The following is a 17,931-nucleotide window of genomic DNA, read 5'->3' on the forward strand; positions in this document are numbered from 1 at the left end:
TCCTTCTATATTTCAAAAGCACTTTATACAAGTCTGTTAAACCTGATTATATTATTTCAAGGTTTTGAGCATATTGAGAGTAGAGGCCCTGTTTTTATTCCCATAACTACCACAAAGAATATAGTAGCAGATCAATAAATACCTAGACAAATCATTTACCTGAATCTTAATCATCTTTGATTACCCATAGATTGAAGAACTCTGTATTTTTTTAAGTTTTTATTTGAATTCCAGTTAGTGTCCAGTTTTTATGTTAGTTTCAGGTGTACAAAATGATGATTCAACACTTCCATACGCCACCCAGTGCTCATCACAGCAAGTGCCGTCCGTAATCCCCTTTCCCTGTATCCCCCATCCCCCCACCCACCTCTGTGCTGGTAACCCATCAGTTTGTTCTCAGTAGTTAAGAGTCTGTTTCTTGGTTTGTCTCTTTCTTTCCCCTTTGCTCATTTGTTTTGTTTCTTAAATTCCACATATTAATAGAATTTGCCTTTTCCTGACAGACTTATTTCACTTAGCATTATATCCTTTAGCTCCATCCATATTGTTGCAAATGTCTAGATTTCACTCTTTTTTATGTCTGAATAATACTCCATTGTATAACTGTACCACAACTTCTTTATCCATTCATCAATCAGCAGACACTTGGGCTGCTTCCATATCTTGGTTATTATAAAAAATGCTGCTATAAACATAGGGGTGTGTGTATCCCTTTGAATTTGGGTTTTTTAATTCTTTGGGTAAATACCCAGTAGTGCAATTGCTGAATCATAGGGTAGTTCTATTTTTAACTTTTTAAAGAACCTCCATAGTGTTTGCACGGTGGCCGTACCAGTCTGTATTCCCACCAGGAGTGCACAAGTGTTCCTTTTATTCCACGTCCTTGCCAACACCTATTGTTGTGTTGTTGAATTTAGGCATTCTGACAGGTATGAGGTGATATCTCATTATGGTTTTGATTTGCATTTCCCTGATCAGTGATGTCAAGCATGTGTCTATTGGCCAATTGTATGTCTTCTTTGGAGAAATGGCTGTTCATGCCTTCTACCCATTTTAAGTTGGGTTATTTGTTTTTTGGTTGCTGAGTGGTCTAAGTTTTTTTAATATACTTTGAATAGTAACCATTTATTGGATATGTCATTTGCAAATATCTTCTCCCTTTCAGTAGGTTGTCTTTTAGTTTTGTTGATTGTTTCCTTCATTGTGCAGAAGCTTTTTATTTTGATGTAGTCCCAGTAGTTGGTTTTTGCTTTTGTTTCCCTTGCATCAGTGGACCTATCTAGAAAAAAGTTTCTATGACTGATGTTAGAAAAGGTACTGCCTGTGTTGTCTTTGATGAACTCAGTATTGAACATGGCAGATTTGGGAATTGAACAATATGTCTCTTCTAGGAATTTGAAGTGAAATGTTTTATTGATGGAAAAACTTTTTATTTTTGTCTTCAAGAATTCAAATGGTATGTTCATGTTTCATGAAGAGAATGGACTACAGTTTTTTGTTACAGATTTGGAGCCAGTAGATTTTTATGAAAATGAATCTTACCATGGGTCTGAAAGCTTTCTGGGCTTTCCTTATTTATTTTTTAAGACTTATTTGAGAAAGAGAGAGCATGAGCCAGCATGTGAGCAAGGGGAGGGGCAGAGGGAGAAGGAGGGAGAGAATCTCAAGCAGTCTTCCTGCACAGCCCGGAGCCCAATGTGGGATTTGATCTCACAGCACTGAGATTGTGACCTGAGCCAAAATCAAGAGTCACACTCAACCAGCTGAACCACACAGGAGCCCCAGCTTTTCTGTGCTTTAATACTTTTTTTTTTCTTTTTATTTGCTGTGTTTTCATAGGAACCAGGGAAAATGTGTAGAGGGCATGGTGGAGATCTTTGACATGTTGCTGGCTACATCATCTCGGTTCCGTATGATGAATGTCCAGGGAGAGGAGTTCGTGTGCCTCAAATCCATCATTTTGCTTAATTCCGGTGAGTTGATAACATGGGGAATTTACTGCTAGCTTACTGGAAGAAAGATTTTATTTGGATTTTCAGTCAGATACAAGCTGCCTATTACGTAAAGGCATAACCATGAATTGACGCACACTTATCAAATCTCTTGTCATTGTCGACTGCTTAGAGAGGTGGATCCTGCATGGGTCAAATACGGTGACTGACGAGAACCCAAATGGGACACTGAACCAAATGGCTTTTTGTTGAAATATTTGCATCCTTTCACAGATAGTTGTGCTGTTTTCATTCTATTAATTTTATTTATGTAGTCTGAAGTGGATGTTTTTACCGAAGTGGTACAAGTGTATAGGCATAGATTGCTGATAGTTGCATAGCTCGGGAAGTACGTAGATCAAGGGATCAGTATCAAACTCCAGATCCTAAGGAAAGAGGCTTCTTTGAGACCAGCCATGTTTCTGGTCAAAATTGATTAGGTGACAAATATAATTGGCTCAGAGGCAAAAACACCTGGTCCTAAAACTGAGGCACACGGAGGGCAGGTCCAGCCAAAAGATTGGCTTTCCTGGGTTGTAAGGGGTTGAATTCAACTGTGCCTTCCGATTGATTCATTTGAGAAAGTGTAGGTGACCATGGCATCTGGTTTGGGGTTTGGTTTGTTTTGTTTGCAGTAAAGTCACCTGTTGTGTAAAGAGTTGGTCCAGGTCACCCGGATGGAAACTGGGGCCCAGTTGAGCACCATGTTCCTCCTGGTCCTCACTATTTGGATCCAAGCACTAGATACCCAGACTGTGGGACCCAAAGCTCCACAGACGAGTGTCAGCCACACAGTAGATGCCTTTAGCCTGGGCCTTTGTCCCCGCCCCTTCCCTACTTCATGCCTCAGACCTCACTCTCACATAGAAACTGTAGCTATTTTGAAGTCCTAGGCCTGGTTTAGAATCAGATAGGGCTTCCAGTTTCCCGAGAGCTGAACTATAGTTTGTGTTGATCACATGGGAAGAGAATCAGTACTTTCTTCTCTTTTCATATGTCTTGTCTCTTCTCGATGAACACCCACCCTTCCACACCTCCCCTAGCCGTTTTCCACTTCCCTTCCCCTCCAGTGCTAAGAACCTATATCGCCTCATGGTTAGAGAGTAATCATCCTCACTTATCAACTGATAAATGGAAATCTGTACTATTCCACTAGGCAAGGACTGAATTACGGAACAAAGTTACCTGAGAAACGCTGTGACCCACACTGAGGAAGTGATTACCGCCCCATTCAAGTTTCTGGTTCCACTCACATGCATTGTGCTTTTCATTTCAGTCATTTGTCTGGTACATTGAAGGGTTCACATCCCACAATGGCTCTTTATTGGAACAGAGTTCTGGGAGCAATGCCACTCGGCTGCACTGTGCCAGGCCCTGAACCTGGTCCTTCTTCAGTGGAGGGCTGGCACATGCTGTCGGCTTTCCTGTGGGCAATCTGTTAACTTCAAGGAAAGCAGGCCTATCAAGTGCTGGGACTTTTTTCCCACTTTTACCAGGAAATAGTACCCCAGACAGGAAGCGAAAATTAGCTGGAGTTATATAACCCACACAAGTAGATGCTCTGATCTTGGTCACCAAAAACACTCCCTTCAAATCTGTGTAGCCTCTTTCTACCTTATTGTTTTGTTCCTATGACAGGGTAGGGTTTTTAAAATATTATATTAAAAAAGGGCAAGACTTTGGCCATCAAAATATTGAATGCATAGACCCAGGATTTTTTAAATCCCAGAGGGAAAAAAAAAATGTCAGCCCTCACAAGAAAGTCTTTGTGAGAGACTGGCCGCAGAATCTCAAAACAGATTTCCCACTGCAGAGCTGGGACCAACACCTGACTCCTCCTCATGGTGGTGAATCTTTCCTGTGCTGTCCTTGTTCTTCTCCTTCTTCCTCAGAATCTTTTGTGAGCTTCCTTCCTTACACTTGCAGGGTTAGAACACTAGTTTGCAAACACAAGGCCCTGGAGTCTGACAGAGTTTACCGTTGTCCTTCTCCTGAGAGAGATCTCAGGGCTGTGGTGTGTCTTTTCTGTCAAGGACAGTGCTGCTGGCTCACAGGCAGGAACAAAACAGAAGCTGTCTCGCAAACTGTAAAAAGTGAAACCACTCTTTTCAATCCAGAAGTGAGCTATGTTTGGAAAAGCAGGTCTGCTGCTGAGCACAGCTCTTAGTGTGTCATATTATTCCTGAAAAACAGAACCAGAGAGGACAAGAATGAAACACAATGGTGTGGTGCTGGGAGAGTTTTCAGAGTAAAAAAGCAGTCAGTCCTAGGAAGGTTCCTACAATCCTAACAATCTTTGCCCACAATTGAAAGTACAGATTTTTCTAAAAGCCCAACCAATTCATGACTCCGCACTAGGGCAGTGCTTCCCCTGTCATGAGATAAGGACCAAAGGGACGGTCATTCCAGGAATCTCGGACAGAAGCCAAGTTAGAAAAGATTCAGGAAGGCTGAGCTGGGAGATGCTTTTCTGATTCCTGGGAAATAAGACCTCAGTGTATGGGGGAGCTTTGGGCTGTGTGCTATGTCCCTGTCACCAAAATCTGAGAGAGTGTATATGTTGGCCTTGACTTTGAGGCGGAGGCCAAAGGGTAGTTGAAAGGTTGTTCTGTGGACTACTAGGAGTGACTTTCTGCAGCTTCTAAGAGGGTCTCCCAAATGCTGACATTTCCATGGGAAGCCCCTTCACAGCTGTTTGGAATGGGGGATACTCATCAAGATTTATGCCTCCTTAAGAATAATTCATTACATTGCTTACAAAAGCCTAGAATCATTCATAGGACGAACACGACTTTTCCACTGTCCACTCAAGGACAGAGGCATTCCTGGTTAATCCAGACTTGCTTTAGCAAAATCAGTGCCAGCTCCAAGGCATTCCGAGAACTAGCTGGGCGGAACTCAGGAGAAGGAAACGGGAGCAGAGCAGATGAGCGCAGGGCAAAAGGTGGAGAGGGAATGGTGACAGGAGGCAGGGCTGGTGCTGAAGAAAGGGACCCAGGGACCAGGAAGGGGTCATCTGTGCCTGTTTTCCCTATTCCCCCTGCTCAGTGAGACTTTAGTCCTTCTTGATAATTCCAGTATAATTCTTCCAGACCCAACTCTGACCTCATCTCATTCAGGAAATCTTGCGACCACCCAAGTCCATAATGATTCCCTTCACTAAACTATTTTAGTTCTTAGAGTCCGTACCCTACTATCTAACATTTGGTCGATCGGTTGACTGATAGCATTCATTTGTTCACTAATTCAGAAATTTTATGCTAAATACACAAAAACGGATGGCACTGTTTTTTGGTTTTGTGTTTTCAGTTTTTTAATGTAACCTGGATGGCTTCTTCATGCATGTATATCCCGATTTCCTTATAAACTATATAAACTTTTTTTTAACATTTCTCACAGTCTTTAACCTGTGAACTGTCAATAGGTGTCACGCCATTCAGTCCTTCAGTAGATGTTTATTTGCTGGACATGACCATGGGGTCTTGGAAAGTTCCCATTTATCACATGTTCTTTCTACCATTACGAAACATGTCATCCTTTCCTGATCTAGATAACTTCAAACTATTAAACTATTAAAAACTCCTCGCGTTACTGTGATCTAAAAGGAAAATTGTATATAAGATGTTGAGTGCGGTTTATGGAACACAGTAGGCCTTCAATCAATGACAGCCATCACCATCATTCAAGAATCTCAGTTCAGAAGGAGCTAGTCCGGGGGCACCTGGGTGGCTCAGTCAGTTGAACATTGGAGAGGAACCTGCATAAGATTCTCACTCTCCCTCCCCCTCTGCTCCTTCCCGCCCACCCTCTCCCCTGCCCCCACTGGCTCGCATGTGCCTGTGGTCACTCACTCTCTCTCTCTTACTTTAAAAAAAAAAAGGAGCCATTCAATACCTTTTTTTTTTTTATTTAAAAGATACATTTATTTATTTTAGAGATCTCACAATCCTGAGACCATGACTTGAGCTGAAACCAAGAGTTGGATGCTCAACTGACTATTTACACCTTTATACATATATATAATATAAATTATGTGTATAATGAAGTACTTCAGTTTAAAGGTTTCCTGCTAGGCTTTCAAAGTACGCAGGGATGGAAGGATAATATTAATAACAGAGACAGTGACTCTTCCCCTGAGACTTGCTGAATTGTGCTGTTCAATTGTATTGAAAAAAATTTTTGAGCAAGATTGATCTCATGGGTAATAATTGATTGTTAACTGAACCTTAATGTTGGCAACCTTGATGAAAACGCTACGGTGAGTGACAGACAACTCCCAGAGCTCTCACTGGTCCATTCACTGTGTTTCTTCCCATTTCCCCTCCCACCTCCCCCGACCATGAGAGTCTCACAAGTCCTTCAGAGTCCACTCCCATTCGGATCACTACCCTTTTCGTGAGTGTTTTTCAAGACTCAGAAGAATTTACCCATCAAAGCTTAATATGTGTAAGTCTACAATCTCTAATAGGTGTTCGGTTTGGCCTTCAAAATTCAACTTAATAATTGTTTCTGCCCCTTTCTGAACCTGTTACTGACCACAGTTCATTATATTCCCCAGTAATTTCAAAGAGCATTTCATCCTTCACTCCCTGGTGACTTGATCCCCCTGGGTCTCTGGAGAACCCATCAGACCCCAGATTCCAGCTCCCCTGTCCCCTGTTTCACAGTAGATCCGCTTTCCTCTCCTGGCTCACAAGCAGCTCCAGGTACCCGAAGTCTGCCCTGGGCCTGCTGGATCCCTGCCTCCCTCCTGAAATGTCTTACTCTATGGAAATACTGTTCTCATGATTACCTGTTTATCACACCTACCTTCAGACATAGTTTCTCTTTCAGCTGGTGGAGTAATAGAGGGGAGTAAAGGTAAAAACCTGTAGAACAAAAAGGAAAACAAAATACTAGAAAGAATTACGGCCCCATTTCTAAAATGTGTACCCTGATGTTCACTTCAGAAAACAAGGGGTATGGAATGTCGACCAGGAGCATATATGTTAAACATAACCATAAACATGGTGCCCGTTCTTGTCTGTCATTAGTTCTGCTTGGTTAATATGGTGAACGTCGTCACCTTGGTGCCTTAACAAAGCACATGATGCTGAAGCTATGACACTTACTCGCTTTAGATGTGTTCACCAGAGCCCTGGGCAGAGAAGCATATACTTCATGATTGATTATGACAAGCTCTCATCACAAGGAATGTTTCCTCTCTCTCTCTTTTTTTTTTTTTTAAGATTTTATTTATTTATTTGACAGAGATCACAAGTAGGCAGAGAGGCAGGCAGAGAGAGGTGGGGGAAGCAGGCTCCCTGCTGAGCAGAGAGCCCGATGTGGGGCTCGATCCCAGGACCCTGAGATCATGACCTGAGCTGAAGGCAGAGGCTTTCTTGAGTGCTGGGCCTCTCCAATGACAAAGTCTGTGCCACACCAAATTTTCAGTGGTTTAGTGGAGACCCTAAACTCATTTCAAGTCACACCAGAAGTCTGTAGCAGGCAAAGTTTCCAATCTTTGAGCCCACTGCCTACAGAACCCAGTCAGCCAGAGAGAAGGAGACAATGAGTCACTTAACTATGAAGTACCATTTATCTCAAAATCACAATAGGAAGGCTCCCCTGGGGAGGAAACTTGGCATTACAAAGAACTCAAGAGATAATATAATCAAAACTTTGCCAGGGCCAACAACTGCCTTCCATTGGCAATTTCCAAGGCCTGTTCCTGTCAGAAGCCTTCAACTGTTGAGAATTAATGATCCTCAATGTTTACAGTCAATATGTTTTTAAAATGTTCTTTCGTCTAAATATAGGGACTCTAAATCTTTGTCTTATTTCTCAACTTAAAACTATAAATGCTCTAAATGACTGTCTAATAATTAACAGCACAAAGAAATCAGCTCAAGAGAGAGGAGATGGGGCACTGGGTGGCTCAGTAGGTTAAGCCCTTGCAGCGTTCTAATATTAGGAACAGCTTTCCAATCATACTAAGAGCCTTGGGGAGGGACAGAATCATCTTTTGCTCTCAAGACCACCAACAAAGGGGGAAGCCGTCTCCTGGGTCCTGGATTCAAACACCCTTTGGACCAGGGGCCAGAAACTATGAAATCAGCATTTTGAAGTCTGACCCATTTAAAAGGAAAAAAAAAAAAAAAGCCACTGACTCCCCTAACACTGACTTAAATGTTCTTGTTCTTTGTATTATAATGCTGCTTAAATATGTATAACCATATTTATTATTTAAATGGACAACCAAGCATAGACTTTGTTTATAGCTCTTATATAAGTACAAAACCAAAACAAATTCACAAATGAAATAGAAACTAAAAGGCAAACTGATAATGTTTTTGTAGAAATTGAGCTGCTGTTTTCTAACATGCCTGAGGAGGACCTCTGGTCTGCTGGGGTCTACCAAGTGCTCTTATGATGACTCAGTCCTGTCCCCCCACCACCCCCACTTGCCTGTGTCCAGAATGATGACTAAACCCTTGCTTGTGCAGCATGTTGTAACACCTGGCTTTGGCAAGAACATATCCATTATATATTTTGTTGGCTTCTGTATTTAGTTATCTGAGGTACTTAAAATATAACTAGCGGATTTGAGGCGATGGTAAGTACTGGTGGGACACGTGTTACTTAGGAAACAAAGATGATACAGATCATCTAGATTGGTGAGGATCAATGCTGCACACATTTCAATCATCTGGGGGGGTTTAAAAAAAAATCCCTGTGGGGGGACCCACCTCCAGAGGTTCTGATGTAATTGGTTCAGATGTCATTCAGGTTCAGGGCCTGAATATTAGTATTGATTAAAGCTCCCCCCATCCAAGACTCCCGTCTCACCAGGATGGAGAACCGTTCATGTAAGTGCTGCAGAACATTCTGGTATTCGTGTCTTTTTTTTTTTTTTTAAAGATTTTATTTATTTGACAGACAGAGATCACAAGTAGGCAGAGAGGCAGGTGGTGGGAGGGGGGGAGCAGGCTCCCTGCTGAGCAGAAAGCCCGATGTGGAGCTCAATCCCGGGACCCTGAGATCATGACCTGAGCAGAAGGCAGAGGCTTTAACCCACTGAGCCCCCCAAGCGCCCCGGTATTCGTGTCTTTATGGTATTTCTTAGACTATCATTAAAATAAAAACACAAAATTATAAAATTCTAAGACAATTTAAAGACCTTTTATTTTTAATTCTCAGGAGTATGTGAAACCTTGTTTGGAAAACTACCGTATACAGGATGACCTTTCAGCTACATTAAAATTGTCCTCTAGTGTGCTGTGGGACTAACCACTTTCGCACACGCTCTGCTCAGAGCTATGCTGGGCCTGGAGGCATACAAATGAGTAAGAGTGGCGGCACAGATAATTAACTCCTTATTTGCATATCAGGAGATGAGGGCTGTGTTATAGATAAGCACAGGGTTGCTACTGGAGAACAGATAGATCGGCTGAGTCTTGAGGATGAGAGGACTTAGCTGGAGTCTGAAGAAAGGCAAGGGGGAACCACACCACCATCACCCCCACCCTGCAATTCATTCATCTAACAGTGAGGATCTCATTAAACCATGGGACTTCTTTTCATTGGTTTCCTCCACTAGCAAAGAGAGAATAATTCAAAACAGTCCTGCCAATCTTATGGGTTTATTGTGACAGAGTAAGATAGCTTAAAAATATGATAATATCATCATTGCTGTTATAGTCTTTTTTTTCCCCCAATGGGAAAATATTAAGCAATCAAATAGTCTACCAAGATTTTGGTGTCACGATCACCTTGTTCTAATCAAAGGACCAGAAGTATAATCAAGGCCTATATTTGGAAGGGCCTTAGGTGCCCTTCCTTTACTCATGCCGGCATATTGACCTATATTTAAAAGTGTTTTAATACTTGAGAAAACAACAATAAAATCCCACTAATTTCTTAGGTTCACAAGTAAAATAAAATATTGTTTTTTAATGGGCTTATCGTTCCCCACAACATACTCATTGAATACGTAAAAGCCATAATAGAATATGTATGCTTCTTGACACATTTAAATGGAATGTCAGACTGTCCTGTCAAGTTCTAGTCTAAATAGAACATCCCTCCAGTTAGTTGGAAGACCTACTTCTGGGTGTAGCCCTTCCACTCAGGATCTCTTGACTCTCTGACTGCTTCTCTCATAGTGAAAGAAAGATGGAAAAACAGACTTCCTGTTGCAAGTTCTGTCCTCCCCTCCCTGGGTTCCGAGCACAGGCTGGCTTTGACCTCTTCCAGCACTTTCCCCCAGAGGGGTATAGCTGCTTCTGTAAGTTGAGGTGAATTCAGACTGCCTCAGGCCTATTTTTCGCTGAGTTTTTACTTTCTATCTATTTTTTAGGTTTTATGCTTCTTCTGTCATGTTAGGCAGCAGTCCCCCACTGAACTGAGTGATAGCCATGGCTTGAGACACTATTTTTTGTTAGTTGCACTACCCTTTATTGAGTATTTACTGCTTTCCAAGGGTGTATTAAGTGCTGGAAATGCAAAGTTGCCCTTCATTGCCTTCTCTGTAGTAGTTTTTATCTGTGGTTTCCACGAGGTGAAGCGTAGGGACTGCTTCCTGGCACCTAAGGGTGGTGCTGTCAGTGATCCTACCAGTGGTGATAGTAATAGTGGTGATTACTAAGGCAGTTCCTACCTCAAGTTCCTCACAGTCTAAAGACTGAGACATTTATAAAAAGAAAACTTAAAAAAAAATTTAAAAAATTTTTAAATAAGGAAAAAGAAAATTGATCTTTTAAAAAAATAAGGTTGCAATTATAAAGCAGTATGTTCAATTGAAATAATTTAAGAATACAAAATATATTACTAGAGAAATAAACAATAACCCAAAGTTAGGCAACTGGTTGGGCATTATGATGTGCTTCATTGCAGTCTAGTATAAGGGTGAAGAGCCAGAGACTTGAGTTCCATGTTCAGATCCCCTTTCTGATACTTCTTAGTTGTGGGGCTCTGGACACAGAGCTCTGGACTATTCTGTTGAATAGCAGTGGTGATAATTGCTTATACCTTTTGTGCTTCTGTTTCCTGGTCCATGAAATGGAGATTGCGACAGTGTCAACCTGCTAATCCGAGTTAGCTCTTAAAACAATGTCTGCTTAGACTAATACTCCATTTGTGTGAGGTACTATTTTCTTCTCTTTCCATGCTGTGAGTGTATTATAACCATATTTATATTTACACATTTTATTTTTTTTAATTTTTTTATAAACATATAATATATTTTTAGCCCCAGGGGTACAGGTCTGTGAATTGCCAGATTTACACACTTCACAGCACTCACCACAGAAACCCCCTCAATGTCCATAACCCCACTACCCTCTCCCGACCCCCCTCTCCCCAACAACCCTCATTTTCTTCTGTGAGATTAAGAGTCTCTTATGGTTTGTCTCCCTCCCGATCCCATCTTGTTTCATTTATTCTTTTCCTACCCCCCAAGCCCCCCACATTGCATCTCCACTTCCTCATATCAGGGAGATCATATGATAGTTTTCTTTCTTCTATTGACTTATTTTGCTAAGTGTAATACCCTCTAGTTCCAACGACATTGTCGCAAATGGCAAGATTTCATTTCTTTTGATGACTGCATAGTATTCCATTGTATATATATACCACCTCTTCTTTATCCATTCGTCTGTTGATGGACACGTAGGTTCTTTCCATAGTTTGGCTATTATGGACATTGCTGCTATAAACATTTGGGTGCATGTGCCCCTTTGGATCACTACGTTTGTATCTTTAGGGTAAAACCCAGTAGTGCAATTGCTGGGTCATAGGGTTGCTCTATTTTCAACTTTTTGAGGAACCTCCATGCTGTTTTCCAGAGTGGCTGCACCAGCTTGCATTCCCACCAACAGTGTAGGAGGGTTCCCCTTTCTCCGCATCCTCGCCAGCATCTGTCGTTTACTGACTTGTTAATTTTAGCCATTCTGACTGGTGTGAGGTGGTATCTCTTTGTGGTTTTGATTTGTATTTCCCTGATGCCGAGTGATGTGGAGCATTTTTTCATGTGTCTGTTGGCCATCTGGATGTCTTCTTTGCAGAAACGTCTCTTCATATCCTCTGCCCATTTCTTAATTGAATTATTTGTTCCTTCGGTGTTGAGTTTGCTAAGCTCGTTATAGATTTTGGATACTAGCCCTTTATCTGATATGTTTGCAAATATCTTCTCCCATTCTGTCAGTTGTCTTTGGATATTCTTTCCTGCTTTGTCGAAGATGAGTTGACCATAGAGTTGAGGATCTATTTCTGGGCTCTCTATTCTGTTCCATTGATCTGTCTGTCTGTTTTGTGCCAGTACCATACTGTCTTGATGATGACAGCTTTGTAATAGAGCTTGAAGTCTGGAATTGTGATGCCACCAACTTTGGCTTTCTTTTTCAATATTCCTTTGGCTATTCAAGGTCTTTTCTGGTTCCATATAAATTTTAGGATTATTTGTTCCATTTCTTTGAAAAAAATGGATGGTACTTTCTTGTTCTTTCTCAAGCTCTTTTAGGTGTAGGGTTAGGTTGTATATTTGAGACCTTTCTTGTTTCTGGAGAAAGGTTTGTATCACTAGATATTTTTCTCTCAGGACTGCCTTTGCTGTATCCCATAGATTTTGAACCATTGTGTTTTCATTATCATTTGTTTTGATGAATTTTTTCAATTCTTCTTTAATTTCCTCTTGTGATTGAGTTCTAGCTTCAGAGCATTGTGGTCTGAAAATATGCAGGGAATGATCCCAATCTTTTGATGCTGGTTGAGACCTAATTAATGACCCAGGATGTGATCTATTCTGCAGAATGTTCCATGTGCACTAGAGAAGAATGTGTATTCTGTTGTTTTGGGATGGAATGTTCTAAATATATCTGTGATGTCCATCTGGTCCAGTGTGTCATTTAAGGCCTTTGTATCCTTGTTGATCTTTTGCTTGGATGATCTGTCCATTTCAGTGAGGGGAGTGTTAAAGTCCCCTACTATTACTGTATTATTGTCGATGTGTTTCTTTGATTTTGTTATTAATTGGTTTATACAGTTGGCTGCTCCCATGTTAGGGACATAAATATTTAAAATTGTTAGATCTTCTTGTTGGACAGAACCTTTGAGTATGATATAGTGTCCTTCCTCATCTCTTATTATAGTCTTTGGCTTAAAATCTAATTGATCTGATATAAGGATTGCCACCCCAGCTTTCTTCTGATGTCCATTAGCATGATAAATTGTTTTCCACCCCCTCACTTTAAATCTGGAGGTGTCTTCGGATCTAAAATGAGTTTCTTGTAGGCAGCATATTGATGGGTTTTGTGTCTTTATCCATTCTGTTACCCTGTGTCTGTTGATTGGGGCATTTAGCCCATTTACATTCAGGGTAAGTATTGAGAGATATTAATTTAGTGTCATTGTATTGCCTGTAAGGTGACTGTTACTATATATTGTCTCTGTTCCTTTCTGATCTACTACTTTTAGCGTCTCTCTTTGCTTAGAGAACCCCTTTCAATATTTCCTGTAGAGCTGGTTTGGTATTTGCAAATTCTGTCAGTTTTTGTTTGTTCTGGAAGCTTTTTATCTCTCCTTCTATTTTCAATGATAGCCTACCTGGATATAGTATTCTTGGCTGCATGTTTTTCTCGTTTAGTGCTCTGAATATATCATGTCAGCTCTTTCTGGCCTGCCAGGTCTCTGTGGATAAGTCTGCTGCCAATCTAATATTTTTACCATTGTATGTTACAGACTTCTTTTCCCGGGCTGCTTTCAGGATTTTCTCTTTGTCGTTAAGACTTGTAAATTTTACTGTTAGGTGATGGGGTGTGGACCTATTCTTGTTGATTTTGAGGGGGTTTCTCTGAACCTCCTGGATTTTGATGCTTGTTCCCTTTGCCATATTAGGGAAATTCTCTACAGTAATTCTCTCCAATATACCTTCTGCTCCCCTCTCTCTTTCTTCTTCTTCTGGAATCCCAATTATTCTAATGTTTTGTCTTATGGTGCCACTTATCTCTCGAATTCTCCCCTCATGGTCCAGTAGCTGTTTGTCCCTCTTTTGCTCAGCTTCTTTATTCTCTGTCATTTGGTCTTCTATATCACTAATTCTTTCTTCTGACTCATTTATCCTAGCAGTAAGAGCCTCCATTTTTTTATTGCACCTCATTAATAGCTTTTTTTTATTTCAACTTGGTTAGATTTTAGTTCTTTTATTTCTTCAGAAAGGACTTTTATCAATCCAGAGAGGGTTTCTCTAATATCTTCCATGCCTTTTTTGAGCCCGGCTAGAACATTGAGAATTGTCATTCTGAACTCTAGATCTGAGATCTAGATTATTACCAACGTCTGTATTGATTAGGTCCCTAGCCTTCAGTACTGCCTCTTATTCCTTTTTTTGTGGTGAGTTTTTACACCTTGTCATTTTGTCCAGATAAGAATATATGAATTTTAGGATAAATTGTTCCATTTCTTTGAAAAAAAAAATGGATGGTACTTTCTTGTTCTTTCTCAAGCTCTTTTAGGTGTAGGGTTAGGTTAGCAAATAGAATACTAAAAGGGTGGTGAAGACCCCAGGAAAATGTGTTTTAACCAATCAGAAGAGACCCCAAATCATGGGAGGGAGAAAGGGGATAAAAAGAAGTTCAGGAAAAAAAAAGTTTAAAAAAAGAAAACAAATAAAGAAAAAATATAAAAAAGAATATATATATATATATATATATATATATATATATATATTAGACTGGTGAATAGAACAGGTTCACCCACTTAATTTTGTATTTTGGTCTCTTAGAAGAAACTATCTCCCAAAATTTTAAAGAATGAAAAACATATATAAGGGTAAACACAATGAAGGGATGGGATATGCCTATAAAGGTGAGAAAAATATATATTTTTTAAATTTCTGAAAAAGGAGTTCATAAAGTAAGTTGACTAGGACAATAAAGGTAAAGAAAGTGGAGACAATTTGCTCGGGCTGGAGACTAGAACAAGCCCGGAGCTAGATTTAGGGTATATTTTGATCTATTAGAAGAAGTTGTACCCCAAATTTTTTAGAAGAAAAAACCCTATGTGTATACAAAAAATAAAGTTAGATACATTGAAGGATAAAATATGACTATAATAATGTAGGTTCAAAGAAGATTTTTTTTTATGAAAGGTATTGTTAAGATAAACTAGTTTTAAAAGTTAAAAGAGGAAAGGGTAACGGTTAAAAAAAATTTAGCAGAAGAAAAAAAAATAAAATTAAAAAAATTAATTAACTGCAAAACTAAAGAATCATGGGAAGAAAGCCATGAATTCCATGCTTTGCTTATTCCTCCTTTGGAATTCCACTGTTCTCCTTGGTAAGTGAACTTGGTCTTGGCTGGATTTCTTGTTGATCTTCTGGGGGAGGGGCCTGTTGTAGTGATTCTCAAGTGTCTTTGCCCCAGGCGGAGTTGCACCGCCCTTACCAGGGGCCAGGCTGAGTAATCAGCTCAGGTTCCCTTTCAGGAGCTTTTGTCCCCTGAACACTTTCCATAGAGTTCCAGAGGCCGGGAATGAAAATGGCAGCCTCCCAGTCTCCGGCCTGGAGGAGCCGAGAGCTCGGGGCTCTACTCCTCAGTGCGCCCTAAGGGAAAACCGCTCAATCACTCCTGTCTCCCTGGCCTCAGGCCGTGCTCCGAGCTCATCCAGCCTGTGACTGGTTCAAGGTGACCCCGAGCTGAGAGCTCACTCCTCGGCTCCGTCTCTGTAGCCAGCTTCCCTGTTCTCATACCTGTAAGCTCTGCGACACTCAGACACCCCCGATCCTTCTGTGACCCCGCGGGACCTGGGGGCATGCTGACCCCATGTGGGCTTCACCCCAGTTTAGCCTCTGGAACCATGTCCCTTCAGTGGAGCAGACTTTTAAAAGTCCTCATTTTGTGCTCCGTTGTTCCACCACTTGCTGTTAGCCAGCCCCTCCCCACCGTGGTCTATCTTCCCGTCACTTTGGATTCACTTCTCTGCTGGTCCTACCTTTCAGAAAGTGGTTAATTTTCTGCTTCTAGGATTGTTGCTCTTCATCTCTTCGATCTCCTGTTGGATTTTAGGTGTTTGCATTGGTTTGATAAGCTATCTAGCTGATCTCCTCCTACCTGATTTCATCTCAGCCTGCTACTTCTCCGCCATCTTGACTCTTCCCCATATTTACACATTTTAATTAGTGTTATACACATATACTTTCCATAAAAAGAATATTTTAGGGTGCCTGGGTGGCTCAGTGGGTTAAACCCTCTGCCTTCGGCTCAGATCATGATCCCAGGGTCCTGGAATCGAGCCCCACATCAGACTCTCTGCTCAGCAGGGAGCCTGCTTCCCTCTCTCTCTCTCTCTGCCTGCCTCTCTGCCTACCTGTGATCTCTGTCTATCAAATAAAGAAATAAAGTCTTAAAAAAATTGAAGAATATTTAAATGGCTGCATCATCATTCAGGAGGATATATCCTCATTCATTCAACAAACATGATATTAGGCATTTAAGTGCTTTCTCTTTTTCTGGAATTATAAACTATGCTTGTTTTGCATTCTTTTCCTACATCTTTTGCCCACATATGGTTATGACTTTTGGTGTTTGTAGAAGTAGGTTTGCTGGTAAAAGGGTACAAAAGGCTCTTGATTTGCGTTACCTACTGTCCTGGAAAGCCTTATCAAATTACACTTTTACGTAACTGTAACCTTATCATGCAATGTGAGAGACAGGTGAGTACAGACCGCGGACCAGGTGGGAGAGGGCAGATGGCTTTCTGCTGCCCAGTTACTGCCCTCTGCTGTGAAAGACCCATAGGTAGCAATTTCTTCATCAGTCATATTATAAGCGCCATGTTAGGAACCTTCAAGTTAGCCCCTTTTGAAGCCAATTATTACCTAGAGAATTTTGTTTTATGTTATTGTCTGTATAGGTGCTTGTTATGTTAAATTTAAAGTTTGTGACTTACCCAGATACTGGACCTGCCCTTATTCCAAGCTCAGAGTGCACAAAGGCCTGCCATTTTATATTCCACCTTCTGTTCCTGGTTCCCTTACCACTGATTTTTTAAAAAGTGATATTTATAAAAAGAAGGACACCAGGTTGAATGGCTGGAAGTACACTTCTCTTCATCGGTTTCCTCAACCAGCAAAGAGAAATAATAATTCTAAACAGTCCTGCAGCCTTATGGGTTTGTTACGTCAGGGCAAGATAACTTAAGAGTATAAGCCAATATCATCATTACAATTAGAGGCTTTTTTTCCCAAATGGAAAATATTAAGCAATCGAATAAGATTAAAGATTAGAAACTCATCCAGGGAAAGACAACTTGGTTCCTTCTGTGGTTTCATTTGCTCTGGACTCTGGGGCTTTGTGAGAATGAGATGACCTTTCCTAGTCCCTAATGAACTTGGAAGACTCAGCTTACTGCCTGAGCCTACTACTATTCCAACCATGTCATTCTCTGGTGATGGAGGGGCTGCCTGTTCCAAGAGCACCCTGTCCAATGTCACTGATGCCCCAAGGATCAAATGCAGGCCTGTCTCCACATTCTCACAGCTGGAAGCAGACAGATGTTGGGCAAGCTGGTCCAGCTCCAATTCAGAACAATTGTCAGCCCTGAGGATGGCTAATCAGGGCTGTTAGGAAGGGACCAGCAGGAGCAGTTTGTCCATTCTTTAAAACTGGCATCAACAATGATGAATTAAATCCAGAATGTAAAATTCATCTTCTTCTTGACAAGTGAAGAAGCATTTGCTCTTTCTCTTGATATAGCAAAGGTCACTCATTTTTTTTTTACAATTTAAATTCAATTAAATAACATATAGTGTGTTATTAGTTTCAGAGGTAGTGATCAGCTTCATCCATCTTATGTAATACCCTATGCTCACCACATCATGTGCCCTCCTTAATGTGATCACCCAGTTACCCCATCCCCCTACCTCCCTGCAGATGTCGCTCTTCGAGTTAAGAGCATATAACCTTCG

The 17,931-nt window shown here is 41.0% G+C and overlaps 1 protein-coding gene across 7 annotated transcripts in view; it reads left to right on the plus strand.

The window, feature by feature from the left end:
* The window catches only part of ESR1 (estrogen receptor 1), a 395,092-nt gene that overhangs the window by 355,927 nt on the left and 21,234 nt on the right, over positions 1-17,931 (plus strand). For all 7 annotated transcript variants that reach the window (XM_032836367.1, XM_032836368.1, XM_032836369.1 and 4 more), the window contains one exon: positions 1,840-1,973. In XM_032836367.1, the coding sequence (XP_032692258.1) occupies positions 1,840-1,973 (134 nt within the window). The remainder of the gene's footprint in view (positions 1-1,839; positions 1,974-17,931) is intronic.

The sequence above is a fragment of the Lontra canadensis genome, unplaced genomic scaffold, assembly GCF_010015895.1.
Source record: "Lontra canadensis isolate GAN:19392208 unplaced genomic scaffold, GSC_riverotter_1.0 scaffold92, whole genome shotgun sequence".
Lineage (NCBI taxonomy): Eukaryota > Metazoa > Chordata > Mammalia > Carnivora > Mustelidae > Lontra > Lontra canadensis.